Consider the following 17,287-nt stretch of genomic DNA (forward strand, 5'->3'; position numbering starts at 1 on the left):
CTGAATTAAACAACTGAACTGAACTGAACTTTGTCTCTCTGCTGTTGGGTGCTGAGGTAATGACGTGTACAGTGACTTTTTGGAGTCTGTGACTAGAAACAAAGCTTTGTGAGCGGTGAGAGTGAAGAAGAACAGTAATTTTGTGTGTTTGACAGCTAAAGCAATGAGCTGAAACTTGCTATAAAGATATTAAGGGGAGTGATAATTCTGTGTAGGTTCACTCCTAAGAGCCTTTTACATTTTCACACTGTCATTCCATTTATTATTACTATAAAAATGTTCATTATAGCTACTTGAATATGAAGTTTTATTAGAAATGTACCCTGCAATATCAAGAACAAGATTTAATCATGACCACACCAATCCACAACCTAAAACCAGTCTAGAATGTCCATTTTAAAAAAAACGTATATCAGCACTTGTGAAGTGCTTTGTGAAGTCTGTGGTTTGACTGTTTACAATCAGTAACAGCCGTCTCCTCTGTGTGACTGATTCAAAAGAAATGTGTTTCCATTTCTCTCTCAGTCCACCCTCCTGCCCCAACTCTGAGGATATTTAGTATCGTTTTCATTTATTTTGAACTGAAATGAAGACGGAGAGGAGAGGAAGCCGGAAAAGAGGTAAGCAGGTGCGGTGTTTTAGTCACAGTCAACACCAGGACCCAGGTCTTTTCCCTTGTGTCTCCTGTCTCCCCCTGTCTGTCTCTCTTTGTGTATGTGCAGGTGTGTATGTGTGTGTGTGTGTATCTGTGTCTTCCATCCATCACTTCATCAGTTCAGAGGTATTTAAACCCCATCCACTCTTTGTCAGATTGTTGCATCAGCCTGTTTGGTACCCGGCACTTTTGGCTGTTTAGAGGAGTGTTTTTCTCCTGGTGTGTTTTCTCTGGACTAACCTTTGTTTCTCTGTGCCTCGTGATCACTCCCTGTCTGAAAATATTGAAGGTAAGCAGGTGACACGTTTACACCAGTGCCAGTTCTTCTCGCTCCAACTGGATGAGTCTGCTGACAGTGAGAATGAGACAAATCTGCCATGATATGTCAGGTACAGGCACAAGAAGCGGATTGTCTCCCAATGTTCGCCAGATTTTTACCTCACTGCCAGAGAGGAGCTGGACGGAGACACAGCTGCTGGCTTCAAGGAACAACGGCAAGGCCCTCGCTATTTCTAAGAATTAGATACAGGCAGTGAGTAGATCAGAAACCCCCCCCCCCCCACACACACACACACACACACACACACACACACACACACATATACATATACAGTGATGGAACAGCCATCAGAGGTAATTTGGGGTTCAGTATCTCACCCAAGGACACTTTGACATGCTAGAGGAGCAGGGGATCCACCGACCTTCTGATTGGTAGATGACCTGATCTACCTCTCTGGCCACAGCCGCCAAAGCAGTTCCAAACTTCTGCCGAGAGAAGTTTACAGCCTCGTGGACACTGCATCAGTCAGAACACTGAAAACAACTTTCAGGGAGAAATGTTTGACAGATCTTTAGGTCCACATCCCACCTGAGCATCCTGAGCCGACCAACTCTGCTCTTAAAGTGCTGATGCTGTTTCCAACCACCTAGAACTATGAAAATGTCTCAGAAAAAGCAGCACCATTCTTCTCACTGAGATGGTAACAGAAACAGTAATCAGGGAGTAGGCTATGCTATTTGTAAAACTGGAAGTTCAGCATCTGTTTTGTGGTGCACATAAAATCAGACAGAGAAAAGCCCTGTTGATGTAATATTGACATCATACTAATAATATTGCACGAAACAGACACCCTCCACTTTAGTTTTCTATGTCTAGGCTGAATCTGAATATGACACAGACATGAAAATATATAAATATATTTTTTAACCATTTTAGCAGCTGCGTGTGGAGAAGAGAAATCAAGTCTCCTGTAAACTGTGTGTCGACAGCACTGATGCAGCAGACAGGCAGCCGGTGTGAATGCACACGTGTTTTTTCCACAGCAGATCAGCAACAGCAGCGGTGATGCACACGCCACCCATCCAGTGTGCCCCCGTCCATACAACATTCAAAAGGTTTTCGAGCCACAAACACCGAAGAACATAAGTTTGCTCGCACAGTGGATTTACTTTATGTGGATGCTTGCCAATGCTATGCCAGGTAACATTACCTTCCTTATTAGTTTAGCTACAAAACTATGGTCCTCTCTTCTGTCAATGTAGTTTTGTTAGAACAATCTAAAGTAATGCAAAATCTAAACTAGTTTTCACTCTGCTGTGTGTACGACAGGGTGCTGATCAAGGCATTTTTTAACTGATCAGTTTTGCTGTTATTGCACGTGAACCTAACCCCGATCCTTTGTGTTACGGCAGCTGTCACGCAGGCGTCATAAACTGAGAGCACAATCTGTGACAGGAACGCGGGTAAAATGTCGTCAGTGTGGAAATATTTGAAATTGGAAAGCAACAGCAGTCCAGTGGCCACTTGTAACGTGGGTAATGCGAGCATTTCGCGAGGCGGCAGTAATAGAGCCATGGAATACAGAGAGTTCACTCAGGTAACTCAGACAAAGGCTGCACCGATACTTTTAAAAGGAGAGGGAGATTTCTTTGAGACAGTGTCACACAGGTGAAGGATGGTTTTATTATTATGAATCTGTTTTAAGTCTTTTAAACCTTGTGTGCAGTTTTATTTATTGTGTGTTTATGCATTGTGTGCACTGGTGCATTTGAGTGCATTTTTATATCTTGTTTTATTGCTGTGAGTGTTTTTAATCTTGAACAGATGCAAGATGAAAGGGCCCTTGAATCTGGAAGGATACGCCGGTGATCAACAGTTGTGCTGTGGCAAGCAGCGGCGTCAGATACCAGTGAGCAGTAGCAGCAAACCAGCGACAGGTTGAGGGGCCTGGAAGCTGGCGGTAGACCTGACCGGAGGGACACTCGAATACACAGCACAACACGGAAAACAGTGAGTATGTATGAGTGAGCATCACATTCTGGGAATGACTGTGTGTCTGTACAAGTTCAGAGACTGCTGGGAATTGAATGTCGCAGTTGACACAAGGAGGATTGACGTCATTAACAGTGGCCTAGCGGAACGAGCCCCTTAGCAGAGAGTGCTGCAGTGCCCTTCCCCTGTTGAGACTGACTTGACCCCCTTCCATCTACCTCCCCCACGAGCAGCCACGTCCCTGTGCCTTATATCTACATCTAAGCTAAGGGACTTTGGGACTGTTTTTTTTATGGACTTTTAGTTTGTTTTTATTAATCCTTTAGCATTTTAGTTCCTTTTATCTAGGCCTGGCCTCTTGATTTTAAATTTCTGTAATAAATATTGTTCACGCTGCTTATTGGTCCATGCTTCCCTGGTTGCCACATCTCTGCTCTTGCACTTGAATTTAAGGATTTGGACTTTATTGTGGGTTTTATTTCAACCTCTGGGGTAATATCCACATCTATCATAACAGCACAAGGCTGAAGAAGGTTACACAGCTGGTAACAGGATCCATCACTCAGGGTGGCCAGCCCATCTCTCTGGTAGAGAATACAGGTTTTCACCATCTTTTGGACCTTTTGGAGCCACGGTACACCCTACACTCTCAACAAAGTGTGTGACCACCTACATGGTATCTTATCAGATGAGACTGCTTTTGACTTTACCAGACCTTTGGAGTTCAGATGTTTGCCCCATGTTATCCCATTGCTGTAAGTGGAACTGTGAGAAGAGCCATGTACAAGTATTTTAGTATGTTTACTTTGTTATAAAATTATAATAATAAACATTAAGGAACTTGGATTGAATTCAGGATTTTTTTTCTCAGTGCATTGCAGAGCTGTTCAGTTGTCAAATATATACACTGGATTGATTTTAATAACTTAAATGTATTTGAAGAAAACACTTCAAAACCCATCTTCACACACAGCTGATTTTATTACAAGAACTCCCACCCACTTTTAAATTCACTCATTCTAGACAGAATCCAGGAATCTCACACCATTAGGAACAATATTGAAATGTTAAAAAACTAAGTGCCTTCCAGAGGAAGAGCTGCAGCACACTTAACTCACAGGATTTATTGATATCATCTCTACTCTCAAACGCCAGGCCTCAGTGAACTTGCTGCTAGTCTATTAGACTTTACATATAGCATTTATAATTCATTTAGCTCTCAGTTAACCTTTTGCTACAGATTTGCAAGCTCCCTTATCAGTCAGCAGCTTTCTCCTTCAATCCCTCCATCTTAAAAGCTTTCTCTTTCTCTTATCCACTACTGTCCCCTCTCTTCTCCTCCTCTTCTCCGCAAATGGCTTCTTGCTCTCCTGTGAAGTTTCGTTGTATTCCTTTCTCTCCTTTTTTAATTTCTGTATCTCCCAGCTCTCTGCAGTATTCATACATACCCAGCCAGCGTGTTTTACCCTGCTATACAACTATCATTAAAAGAGCTGAGCAGTGTGTGGTTACTGTCAACTGTGTGCCACATTCGTTTTGAGGTCAGATTCACTTTCTTAATTTTGCACTCAGCATAAATAAAATAAATATTCAGGCTGTGGTTTGATCACTCACTACATTTCGAATAAAATATTATATATTCCTATAGCTACATATTTGGTTTATCTCAGTGTTATTTGAGCTACTTGAGAAGAGTCGTGAGCTAAGCTATCAGTTAATCCACATTAAATGGAGCGTCACTACACTGAAGCTACCTGCAGAGAAATATAACAAGCTACGTTCCATCAACGTGGCAAAAGTAGTTCACTACATCAGAAGCTACTTTTTTTTTTTTTATCTAATGGGACCAACTTCATGCCAAGTCAGTGCTACCTCAGTGATCAGTAGAAGTGTACGTCAAACAGATACTTGGGTTAAAAAAAAAAGAAGGTAATTTCAATATAACCTGTGATTGTCAAATATATGAATGTTCATCCATATTTGTGTGTGTGTGTGTGTGTGTGTGTGTGTGTATTACAGATTCCCTCTAGCTTGATGATGTCACTGTCATGTGAAAGTGCTTCTGCAGCTATGCATATACATCCACGTATGGCAGCGCTGTCACATCCTTAGCTTTATTTCAAACTGCACCAGAAAGATCCACCATGCTTGAACAACCCCACTATTTGATCAATATACTGAGAAGCTATTTGCTTCAGAAAGCAGCAACATTACCACCATGCTACTGAGCAACGTGGTTCAACTACTAACACCGCTACTTGTAGTGATGCTACTGCATAAAACTGGCTAATGCAGAGAAGACTGCACAGACACGTACTCTGGGGAAACAAAACAACCACTTCACAAGTGCATGGCACAGGTCAGGACTCAGCAGTCCACCTTCATCTGAAGGACAAGTGTCACTCATTTGAGTGTACATTGTAAACATTTTGGCCAGAGAAGACAAATGGGTTGAAAGAGGAGTGAAAAAAGTTATCTACATCAAACTGGAACAGCCATCACCAAACAGAAGAGGTGGTCTACAACAACATTTATCAGCTACTTGCAATTCAGTCTTGAGATCTCTTCTCAAGCACCTTAACACCCATCCACACTGTGACTGATGTGGAAGTAATGGCTCACATGTTGGCCTGGTGGGTCAACGACTCACATGTGACCTCAACAATTCTCAAGGTATTAACGACCCCAACAAGAGGTTAAATCCTGATCAATTAGAACAGAAGAAGCCTTTCTACCTTCAGCTGGCCGCTCCGCTGCTGAGTCTCATGTTTCCTCCACTGGCTTTCAAACTGTGATTGGATATTTGTCTCCACGGGGACGCCTAATGGTGGACCTTTCAGTGGACTGAATTAGATCTCATCTCCTCGGTAGTTTTACTGCAAGAGGTGTAGCCCAATTTTACAGCACATCACCATGCACTATTCACTGAGGGATGACAGAGCATGGAATGATGCAAGTTTTGCACTAGTGTTTCTATGTATGCAACCTAATTCTACCCTCCTGCATGTAATCCTCCTGTTAACTAAGGTTTTTGAGGCTTTTTTTCATGATGGTAGCGTCATTCTTCATTTCAAATTCAATGGTAAAAGTGCACTTATATAGCACTTTTCTGGTCTTACTGACCACTCAAAGTGCCTTACAATACTTTCACCCATTCACTCACACCTCACACCCATACACTGATGGAACAGCCATCAGGGGCAGTGGGGTTCAGTGTCTTGCCTGACGACATGTGTTTTCTTATGTCTTATGCTTTAATAAGACAAAAATAGTTTTTATCCGACTACTCAATTAATCAATGGAATACTCGACAACTAAAATAAGCTCTATCTGCAGCCCTACTAGAAACCAAAGGTTTTTGAATAAATGAAGCAGAACAAATCATCTGAGCTTCAGAGGTTTTAGTAGGTACAGTATATTTGGACAGAGCTAGGCTAGCAGTTTCTCCCTACTTCCAATCCATCTGCTAAAACAAGCTAATCTGATGCTGACTGATGCAGCTACCTTTAACTGCTTTATGCTGGGTAGTTTAATCTATAATGCATCATATTCTATCGTGTCATCATACATTTAATGTCAAAGACCTATCTGCATAGTATGTGTCTGATTTAAGTAGTGGAGTAATAAGAGGTATAATATTCCCCTCTAAAATATACTGCAGTAAGTATAAAGTAGCATCAAACATAAATACTCAGGTAAAGCAAGTAACTTAAATTTGAGAAAATGTAGTTGTTAACTTTTTTTTAGATTTAAATTTAAATTCTGTTATGTACAGTATATGTCTACCTTCCTCAAAGAAATCCTTCTTGCTCATTTTTGGATTCTTTATACAACTGGGCCAGTTGGTGCTCACGAGATGGTTCTGCTCTGATCATCAGTCCTGTAGACAGCTGTAGTGAGACCAAACCAAGGCAGCATGATTATAAATCTATAGGCAGGGATGATGCAGCTCTTGCTATTCTTATTAGAGAGGCTCTCTAATTCATTTCTTGTGCCTCCTCTGAGTTTGATTTCCAAAGGTAGATGGGCTATAAATAATTGCCTCCTACCCTCAACCCTCAGCCCCCACACACAAACACAAGCACTATCATCTACCAGGACACCAGTAATGGCATCAGGTGGTGATACAGATCAGGAAGCTTGAGGACAGATCCAAAAACTTGCACAACTACAGTTCCACTGTGTCTACATGGGAGGCGTCGCATGAGAAGCATATAGCAGAGGAGCAGCAGCGTCACTGCTCCCTCTGTGTCTGCACAGGACGCGTTCAGGCACACAACTTCCACAATTCCATCACATACACTGATGTGACATGGTGAATTATAGTAAAAGGAGAATTAGTCATCTTGTGCATTTTAATCCAGTCTAAATAGATATTAATATTCAAAACCAGGCCTATTGCTGACTGATCATAACATTTATTCATGATTTCTGATTTATTCATAGTGTCTGGCTCCTCTACCTGCTCTATAAAACAAAACATGTTTGTCTGATTCATGTAGACAAATACCTGGGATCTAAAACTAATCACATACTGCACTGGTGAAATAAACCACAATTTCACACTTTACATTTCCATTTAACATGGCATCAGTAAATTTAAATGACTGCTTGCACACTGAGGCGTGTACAGTTTCTGACATCGAAACAGGTTCATTGTCAGTCAACTGCTGCAACGACCTCCAAGATCTTTGTCCCCCTGGTGAAACTTCTCAGATTAAGTGCATGTGAAAGATAAACAACAGGCTGTACTACAGAAAAGCTATGTTTCTCTCAATGTCAAGAGAACATTATGTTTTTTCAAAGGACGAATTTGGATTTTGACCTTGAGTTTTTTTGTCCAGTGTGAGAAACCTCTGGTTGTACATGAGTTGAAATACTTGGGAATTATTACAAATGCATTTAATCCAGATTTGGAGTACAGTGGATAAGAACACATCTGCTGCAATTGTTTGTTTGTGTATGTTATTTTGCCAAAATGAAGCTTGAGTGCTTTCTGCAAGCTGGTTTCTGCGCTTGGCAAATGATCATTGAGGAGGGAGGAAGCTCCACTCTGTAACATCACTGCACAATTAAAGTGCACTGTTGAGGGAGAAGTCTTCTCTTTACATGGTCGCTTGGTCAATTTCAGGAGTCACATTCTCCTAGATAAATGTTTTTTTTAATAACTTATCAATCACTTAAGAAAATCGATTTACTAGTTTTGAACCAAGTCCTTCAGGATTTGGAGAATAGTGGAGAGGTGCCTTGTGAAAGATAAGGTGTGTCAAATTTAGTAGGTCACCGCTGTTTCAATTTCATTGATACATAATCAATGCTGCAATATTTATGTTTTAGCGACCTTGAATGGACAACGTGTATTCATAAGTACTGCTGTATGACATGCAGTGTTAATAAAGTATGTATCTGCAAGTGCTCCATGGGAAAAAAGTGTAAAGTGTAAAAGCACAAAATGATACAGGTAAGCCAGACAAGTTAGCTCTGAAGGTTTCATTCAAGTCTACAACTAGAGGGAGACTACGAATGCAAAAAAAAAAAAAAAAAAAGGAGCGTGGCAGTAGCGTTGGCCGTATATCAAGCCAAGCCTACATGGCATTACACAAATCAGAATATTAATGAGAAATTGTTTGTCAAACTATTATAAAGAACCACGTATGTAGAACTATTTTGAAATTGCTCAATAAGGGACACCACCAGTTCCAAACATGTGGAAGAGCCTGGTGAAAGTTAATGTACTTGGGTGACATTTATGTTGAACTAAGTTTGTCAATTGCCAACAGGTGGACCACAAATCCTTTTCATATGACCTTGTACTATACTTTACTTTGAAACTGTGCTTTGTTTTGTTCTGTCCTAATGGCCTACAATAAGAAGAAGAATTGTGACCAATTAATACTAGTAAAGTAAAATGTGTGTGTGTGTGTGTGTGTGTGTGTGTTCGTCTGTATCACTCTCTGTTGAGACACTCCTGATGGTCCACTTTAACCCCTGTGTATTTCTTTTTAATGGGTTACAGACACTCATCTATTCTAAATAGTGCATCTTAATCTTGACAGTTAATGGTAAGCTAACAAGCGTCAGCTGTCAGAATTTTTTTTTTTTGGATCGTGATGAACTTTGCAGTAAAATAAATCATTACTTATTCAGTGTGTTGCCAGGTAAAATACACTGAGTCATAATGGAAACAATTAGGGCAATCTATCAAATAATGCACTTCTATCTCTGTACAGTAACCATACTAACCATGCAGTTGCTGGGCAGATTTCATATGATGATGCGATTTACAATTTTGCATGAAGGAAAGTAAGAAAGGTCAGACTTTAGATGGTAGGTGGGCAATTTAAAATGTGTGTGTCTTGTTTGAAGTGTGCAGTGGTGTAATAATCAGGTCCTCTTGTTGGATGAAGGATTTGCTTCTTAGGAGTTTTTTGTCCTGCTCTGTTGAACAAAGTAAAAGTGCGTTGTTGACTGAATAAGGATGACTTTTTGTGGTCCTTTTACCAGGTTACACTGCTGCCTGTTGTATCTCCCGAATGCTAAACCTGCTGCTATAACAAAAAACAAATGATCAGTATCAGGCAAGGATCTCACTCCCAGATGATCTGTATCGGCAGCAAAGAAGCGTGCTCGGGGAATTCCCTACAAACAATGTCATTGGATGGATGTTGTAACAGTGTAAAATTTTCTGTTAGTGTCACAACCTAATCTTTGAAGATATGAAGACCAGAGTTGATTGGTAATGACAGCAATAATTGTACCTTTTTCAGCAGTGAATACTGTGACAAATTACTATTCAATTCAGTAAACACAAAAGGGCTTGAACCTGCAAACTGACACTTGCAGCTTTGTTTAGCATATGAACTTTTAATTTTTTTTTTTAATTTACCAAATTGTTCCAAATTTAGATGCCAGACCAGTTTTTTTTAAGTACTTGATGGTCTTGTTCCTTCCATTTTGACTGAATTTGTCAAGGAAATTACAAGGAAGCACTCTGACCTGCTGATATAGATGACTACCTCATTTACCTGGACATGTAGGTGACCAGGGAAAAATTAATTTTCCCTGTCAGCCTTCTCTTTCCAAGCATCACATTGCTGGAGAACGCTGTCAGATTATTTAAGAAACTTTACAAAAAATGGTATTTTTGTTCAATCTAGTTACTGGACAAACAAGCGCATCATCATGATGTTTGATATATTTTCATGCTGCTCAGCCCTTTAATGTCTGAGTGTCATTTGTGATGTCTAATGATGGCTGCCTTATGTGCCTGTTCTGTTTTTCCAGGAGACTGTGTCTGTGTGTGTGTGTGTGTGTGTGTGTGTGTGTGTGTGTGTGTGTGTGTGTATGTGCGCAGTTTAGTTCTGAATGTTTTACATGACTGTATGGTGACCTAGCAAGGCACCTGTGCCATACTATGGCACAACCACGGAGAAGCAACTGTTTTGGCATTCGTAAGAGTGCCCTTAATGCTCAAATGTACCTTACAAACACAAAGAGGATCCCTGCAGCACGTCACACCAGCCAAGCTGCTATTATGTAGAATAGCAGACTCGCTTAGTCAGGCTTATGGTGATTTTTTGTTGATTCACCAAAATCATCATGCCATTGGTAAGCAGGAGGTGAAAAGATACTAGGAAGTCACACCACTAGCACTAGCACACAGAAAACCACACACAGTGGCACAGATCACATGAGCTAGTCTATCCCCCTCTGGACAAACAGGAAAATAATACCTGTCTATCATAGGTGCTCGTGTCTCATCACAGCAGAGAGGAGCACTCTGACCTCTGAGCAGCAGCTCCTCTTTCTGACCAAGAATTCTGACGTTCTTTTCCCCTTATCCAAATGTCTTTGAAGTTTCTTAGTCCTAAGGCTAGCAGCAAACAATATCACATTTTATTTATTTAAGAGTTCATGTTTTTATTTTAATTTAACGTTTTTATTTTAATGTGAGACTATGTGTTTTATTCTATTTAAATTTCAACTAAACATTAATTTACTTTCAAATTCCCCAGTTGCTGAGGGAGCTGCTGAACTTTTTGCATTGTTGCATTTGTTGAAAATAAGTTAGTGTTGGTCAGTCCGTCTGCAATCCCAATAAAAATGAGTCAAGTGAGATAAGCAGACTGAGAACTTAATCTTATGTTATCGCAATATTCAGCATATCACAAAACAAAATAGCAATAATACTGTATAGGGCTTAAGTATGATGATTATATATCACTGGGCCTCTGTTGTTTCCCAACCCTTCTAAACACATTGGATTTAAAAACGAACTGAGATACCTTCAAATGATCATTCAGTTCTAAAAACAATAACTTCTTACCCTCAGTGGTAGTAACTTAAATCCTACAGTCATAACTAAAGGGGCAACAACAACAAAACAATCTGTCTAATATTCCCCTTAAATATTAGTCTCATGTCAGTATCGTGATCTCTTCTCTGGAATACGAGTCATCAGGTGGTGCTGCAGGTGAAGTCTGACAGTTGCAGGATGGTATGGTTTGAGGTTAGGTAACATCTTGAAATGCTGTGATAGCAACACCAGGTCTATCAAATTACCTGCAGCTTGTGGATATCATAAAATAAAAACTTGACCTCATGACAACCCATCCTGTGCTTATATACCACACAGGCCTGTTCATAATTCAGGCTAATGAACATAGACCGGAATTAAACTGTTGTTTGTCCACAAACAACAACACCTGTTTGACAGAATAAGCACACAGAGAAAAACGACACCCCGACAGGAACCCTGTGTGAACATCATGATCAGGCTCCCTCCCGAGCCTGCTGCAGCCTGCTCGGATAACGGCGGTGCGCCATGCAGCAGCGCAGCAGGCTGAACCGACGCCCGTCTGCTTCTCCAAAGACGGACAACCGACCACGACCTGTTCTGCTTCTTATTAAAACAACCCCACAGGCTGCCATATGAACAAATGTCCTGTCTTACCGGCCCCCTCCTCTTCAGGGAGATGTTCTTCCACAGCAGGAGATGGAGCTGGTGCAGGAATCCCATTTTGCCCGACACTTCTGCTCCAGTGTGTCCTAAATATACCACATTAGCATAACGGCGGTGGCCTACGACGAGACTGAAATAACCTAGTGTCTAACCCATCCTCCGGCCTCCGCTGATCACAAAAGATATGACGCTCGCCGGACCAGCTCGTTGGACCGCAGGCAGCTCACTGGCAGAGGCAGGTGCTGGCAGACCTGAGCCACACTGACAACAAAATGCGTGACGACACTGTTTGTCATCCGTCTGTCATTCTCCGTGTGAGCCGTCAGCACCGGTCAGCCCCCCCCCCCCACCCCAAGGTGTCTGCTTGGCTTTATTCGGGAATGTCCTGAGTTGGAGCAGGATGCCAGCGGGGACAACTTAATATTAAGCGAACCAGAGTCACGAAAACCAACACTTCCTGTCTGCCCCTTCAAAGGAAAAGCCTTGATACTGTATGTCTGGCATAAAGAAAGCACCCCCTTAGCCTTCCAGAGAATTTTGACTAGATACCAGAAAGGTCATACGTTTATATTTAATTATTTTGAATAAACATTTGCTGTAAATTACATTTTCCTAGATGATGGTAGTAATGCTACCTCCACCATAGTGCCAGAAGTAAAGTGTTGGAGAAATACTAAACCCTTCATTTATTTATTTATTTATTTATTTATTTATTAACTGGGCTGAAGGTTGTCAAATTCACATACTGAGTCCATATACTGGAATCGTCCTGTAAAATACCCACATTGCAGGTGGTTTGTCATAGAATGTAAACTCCCCTCAGGTTGCTAAAACACATACATTCCCAGAAAAAATATTGTGGACATGAACATATTCATAGAGATGCATCATGACATGGGAAAATACATTCACCAAGCCTTTGCTCTCAGAACAGCCTCAGTTGTTTATGGCATGGATTCCAGAGGATTTTGGCAACGTTTCTCTGAGACTCTGCTCCATGTTGACAAGATTTCTGCAGAGTTGTCAGCTACACATTCATGCTGCCAATCTCCAGTTCTACAACATCCCAAAGGTGCTCATTTGGATTCAGATCAGGTGACTGAGGATGCCACTGAGCTCACTGAGCTCACTGCCATGTTTGTGAAACCAGCTTCAACAACCCTTGTTTTTTAACTTGGTGCGTTATCATGCTGGAAGTTGCCATTAGAAGATGGTAAGTTGTGGCCATAACGTAATGCACATTGTCAGGAACAATATAGACTGTGGCATTCAAACGATGACTGATTGATATCCAAGGGGCCCAAAGAGTGCCTAGAAAATATTATACACCATGGCACCACCACCAGCCTGGACTGCTGATGCAAGGCAGGTTGTGTCCATGGATTCATGCTGCTGATGCCAAATTCTGACCCTACCATCTGTGTGAAAATCCCAGATCAGCAGTTTCAGAAATACTCAAACCAGCCTATCTGGCACCGCCATCAAAGTCACTGAGATCAAATCTTTCCCCATCCTGATATCTGGTGTGAACAACGCTCCTGTTCTGTATTGATTGTATGCACCGTGCTGCCGCCACTTGATTGACGGAAACCTCTACAATTTTCTATTTTTTGTCTGGTGCTGCACAGGCAAGGGTGGTTAGCGCTGTTGCCTCACCGCAAGAAGGTTCTGGGTTTGAACCTCAGGCCTGGGGCCTTTCTGTCTGTGGCCCAGTCTGCATGTTCTCCCCTTGTCTGCGTGGGTTCCCCCTGGGTACTGCAGCTTCCTCCCACAGTCTAAAGACATGCACTTTAGGTTGATTGGTGACTTTAAATTGCCTATGGGTATGAATGTGAGTGTGAGTGGTTGTTTGTCTCTATATGTCAACCCTGTGATAGACTGGCGACCTGTCCAGGGTGTACCCCGCCTTCGCCCAATGTCAGCCCCCCCCCTCACTTTTTCAAAACTGCTCTTAGTTCTCTTTACCAACGGTTACACAGTTAGAACGTCTCACAATCAAAATGCCTTAATGGCCAAAATACAGAGAGAGACCAAGATGGATATGAGGGCCCATATTACGTAAGTATAAATAAATACAAGTGGAAATATATAATTGAATACATAAATAAATGCAAAATTTAAAAAAAAGATGGTACTGAAAAAATGCTATTTCTGCGTTTCTACATTTAATTATAAATTTTTCCTATATTTCTACATTCATTTATTTATTTCTGCATTTATTTCTGCATTTTTTTCATTTATTTCTTACACATTTATTTATTTCCGCATTTTTACATTTATTTATTTATGTATTTCCTACCTCAGACTGAAGTGAGATTGGGTTGGATAGCAATCGGATGGATGTGTTCCTACCGCCTTGACTGGTACATAGGAGCTTTGCCTTTCCAGTGTTGTCAACTTAGCAACTTTGACACTGGAGTTAATGACCTTTAAGACCTCTTTAGTGGCATTTCTTTTCATAAAGCACTTAGCAACCCCTCTAGTGACTTTTGGGACAAACCTTAACTATTTTCCATAAAAGAGAGTCGCAGTACAGCCCCCACAAGAGGCACCGTCCTCTGTGTTTAGTGTGCTGAGTAGAAGTTTGTGTTTGGCCCTTTCCGGTTTCATCATGACAATGCCCTTGTCCTCAAAGCCAGCTTCCATAAAGCAATGGTTTTCCTAGTTCTCATCATCCCATTAGTGAGAATTAGAAAATGTTACAATGCTAACAAGCTAAACTAAAATGGTGAACATGGTAAATAGTGTACCTGCTTAACATTAGCATCATACCATTTTGACCCTGAGCCTGTTATCATGCTGACACTTAGCTTCAAACAGCTAGCAGCTAGCTGACTGCAGACTGACTGTGATTTTGTTACTACAGTGATTTGTGTTCTGTGCTGTTTGTATGTGTTTCCCTGTTGAGCCGTGTATTTGTATTAAAGCCCGCCTACAGACAGATGTGGGAAATTAGCTTATGCTGTAAGTGCTGTGATATGTGGCATTCGTCCATGTCATCCATTTGTCCCCCTAAAAGCAAACATTAAATAAATCAATACAACTTTATTTTACAGTGTCATTCAGTTAATGATTTTGAGAGTGACCAGTGGTATTTATGATACCTTTGGGATCTCTTACAATATTCCAGTGATGTTCTTACTGAGGTACACAGTGAATAAAGTATATTGACATAATTGTGTTAATTTTATCTTAATGAAGTGACTGTCTGTGGTATTTTCTTTCAACTGACATTAACTGTGTCATAATCTCACATTTTGGCATGTGGATGTCCGTCCTTTGGCTCTAGACAGAAAGATTTCTCAGTCCAGATGTTGTCCTTATTTGGATTGATGTCAGGGGCTTTAGTGCAAATTTGAAAAGTTTCCAAGAGGGGATTATCTGAACGCAGAGGGCTGGATGAGAGTTGTCCATTTCTGTCAGGGTCACATGCAGGTTGAATGAAAGTCATGCTGTTGCTGCTGTAAAAAAGTCAGCATGTTATTTCTGTTAGACACCTGTTTGTGTCTGTGAGTCACAGTCTATCCTGTCAAATAGGATAAAATTATGGATTTGAAGCTGTTTCTTAATGCATTGGATACTTTTTTCATTTATATGAAGAACAATATATATTATTTATCTGTGTCATTCATCTGGTAAGTTTATTACGATATGAAGGTGGAAATAGGTGTGGCCCACATCATGAGATTCAGTGCATGATGTGTGCACGTAAGGTTTTTGAATGTGCAAAATGCTTGCCAAAACACCTTTACCTTGATTCTAGTGCCACCTGTGGGTGAAAATGTGTCATTTTTTTGTGACTGATGTGTGCACCATTGTTCACTCCTAATAATTTCACTTACATAATTTTTACAGAGTATGCTGCAGTACAACTTTTGTCAGTGTAAGAATATTTAAAAAAATAGTGCACCAAATTCAAAATGCCTTACTTCTTGTTGGGTTTAGAGTATTGTTCCAAGAGGGTATTTGTAGACCCAAATATGATACACATGCCTTCCAGTTTTCGTACATCCAGGTGAAACATGAGGCCAACCTACCTGGTTGAAAATTTCTAGGGGGTGCGTTCAAGCCATATTGCCACAACTACGCCCAAGACCAATATCAGATATCAAGTTATGCCACTTCTGGCATATGTAGAAAGTATTGCGAGTTTTTGAGCACCCCTTGCAACCGTGTCCAATTGGAATATGTAATCGAAATTGACACATGAAATCTGAAGTGGGTGACTTCCTGTCTGGCAAAAAAAGAGGTAAAAATATGTATTATTTACAGAATGATAAGAGCAATGATACCACTGAATGTCATCAAGATCTAAGCAACTTTATCCCAGAATGGCTCTCCGTTTGCAGAGGCTAAGGAGCCCAGTCATTACCAAATCGAATACATGGACTGAGCACTGATCCTAGATGACAGAATCAGATTTCATACGTATCCATGCTGCCAACTATGAGATAAACTGTTCATGTTTGTGGCCAGTTGGTGCCAAATTTGGTACACAGCCTCAGAGTGATGTGAGAAAGTACTGGGATAAGCTTCGTGTTAATAGGAGCAATTGTTGCCAAGACATATAACACTTGCTGTTTTGACTGGAACCTACAAAAAGTTGTTGTATAACTTGTAAGTTTTTTGGATTATTGTAAATTTTGTAAGAACTTTTGATCATGACTGTCCATAGTTGTATGTGCAGAGTTTTGTGCAGATCAGACTCAAAGCCAAGGAGGAGTTAGAAAAAGTAGATTTAGCATATTTCACAATTTTGAAAAAAAAATTAATATATAGGAAGAAATGGACATGGCCTGTATCAGGAGATTCAGCTACATAGTCAGCTAACGAGAAACCAGGACAAAACCTGGTATGTGGCCTTTGGTCAAATCCTGATTTCATAACTGCAACGTCGTCAAACATATAAATGAAAGACAAAGATGGAGCCGCATTTACTTGATCACTCAGAGAGAAAGTTAGATGAGATCTTTCTTATTTTTTTTTTTTTTTTTTTTTTTAAGGCTTTTGCCTTATAAGAGAGAAAGCAAAGGGCCAAAGGCCAGACCCTGTCTGGGATCCAAAATAGTTTAGTTTTTATTTACTTCCAACTCCAGAATGCAACAGACCTGTATTAGAGGCAGGTCTTTATATCTAACTCCTTCAGTTTTATATGTAGAATTGGTCATTGTGGTTAGTATGAAGCCTTGTTACTGATGCCTCCTTTAGTAATAATGATACATGTAAGGAAAGTAGTTTATTTGCAGTAATGGAGGTGAGGCTCAGTTTAAGTGCTCTTCCACTTCCCTGCTTTTCCCATGCAACCAGGAAACCAGAGTGGCTCGGTAGACTGGCTCCACACTCCACTGAGCAGTGGTGGAACAACCATCACTCATTCAGTCAGTCAGTCAGTCAGTCA

General features: G+C 40.7%; 1 protein-coding gene and 1 long non-coding RNA gene across 3 annotated transcripts in view; one reads left to right on the forward strand and one right to left on the reverse strand.

Annotated features, from left to right (window-relative positions):
- The window catches only part of abca2 (ATP-binding cassette, sub-family A (ABC1), member 2), a 96,342-nt gene extending 84,045 nt beyond the window's left edge, over positions 1-12,297 (reverse strand). The window contains exon 1 of the mRNA XM_071481854.1: positions 11,881-12,297. Within this exon, the coding sequence (XP_071337955.1) occupies positions 11,881-11,946 (66 nt within the window). The 5' untranslated portion in view covers positions 11,947-12,297. The remainder of the gene's footprint in view (positions 1-11,880) is intronic.
- Positions 1,519-4,381, forward strand: LOC139623561 (uncharacterized). 2 transcript variants are annotated; one of them, XR_011691548.1, is made up of 4 exons: positions 1,519-2,135; positions 2,348-2,532; positions 2,760-2,945; positions 3,445-4,381. It is a non-coding gene; the product is annotated as an uncharacterized lncRNA (long non-coding RNA). The 2 variants fall into 2 exon arrangements; XR_011691547.1 differs by having other exon boundaries at positions 1,519-2,532.
- Positions 12,298-17,287: the final 4,990 nt, after the last annotated feature.

Source organism: Trachinotus anak, unplaced genomic scaffold (assembly GCF_046630095.1).
Source record: "Trachinotus anak isolate AG129_WGS33_773 ecotype Australia unplaced genomic scaffold, CSIRO_AGI_Tana_v1 ptg000008l, whole genome shotgun sequence".
Taxonomy (NCBI): domain Eukaryota; kingdom Metazoa; phylum Chordata; class Actinopteri; order Carangiformes; family Carangidae; genus Trachinotus; species Trachinotus anak.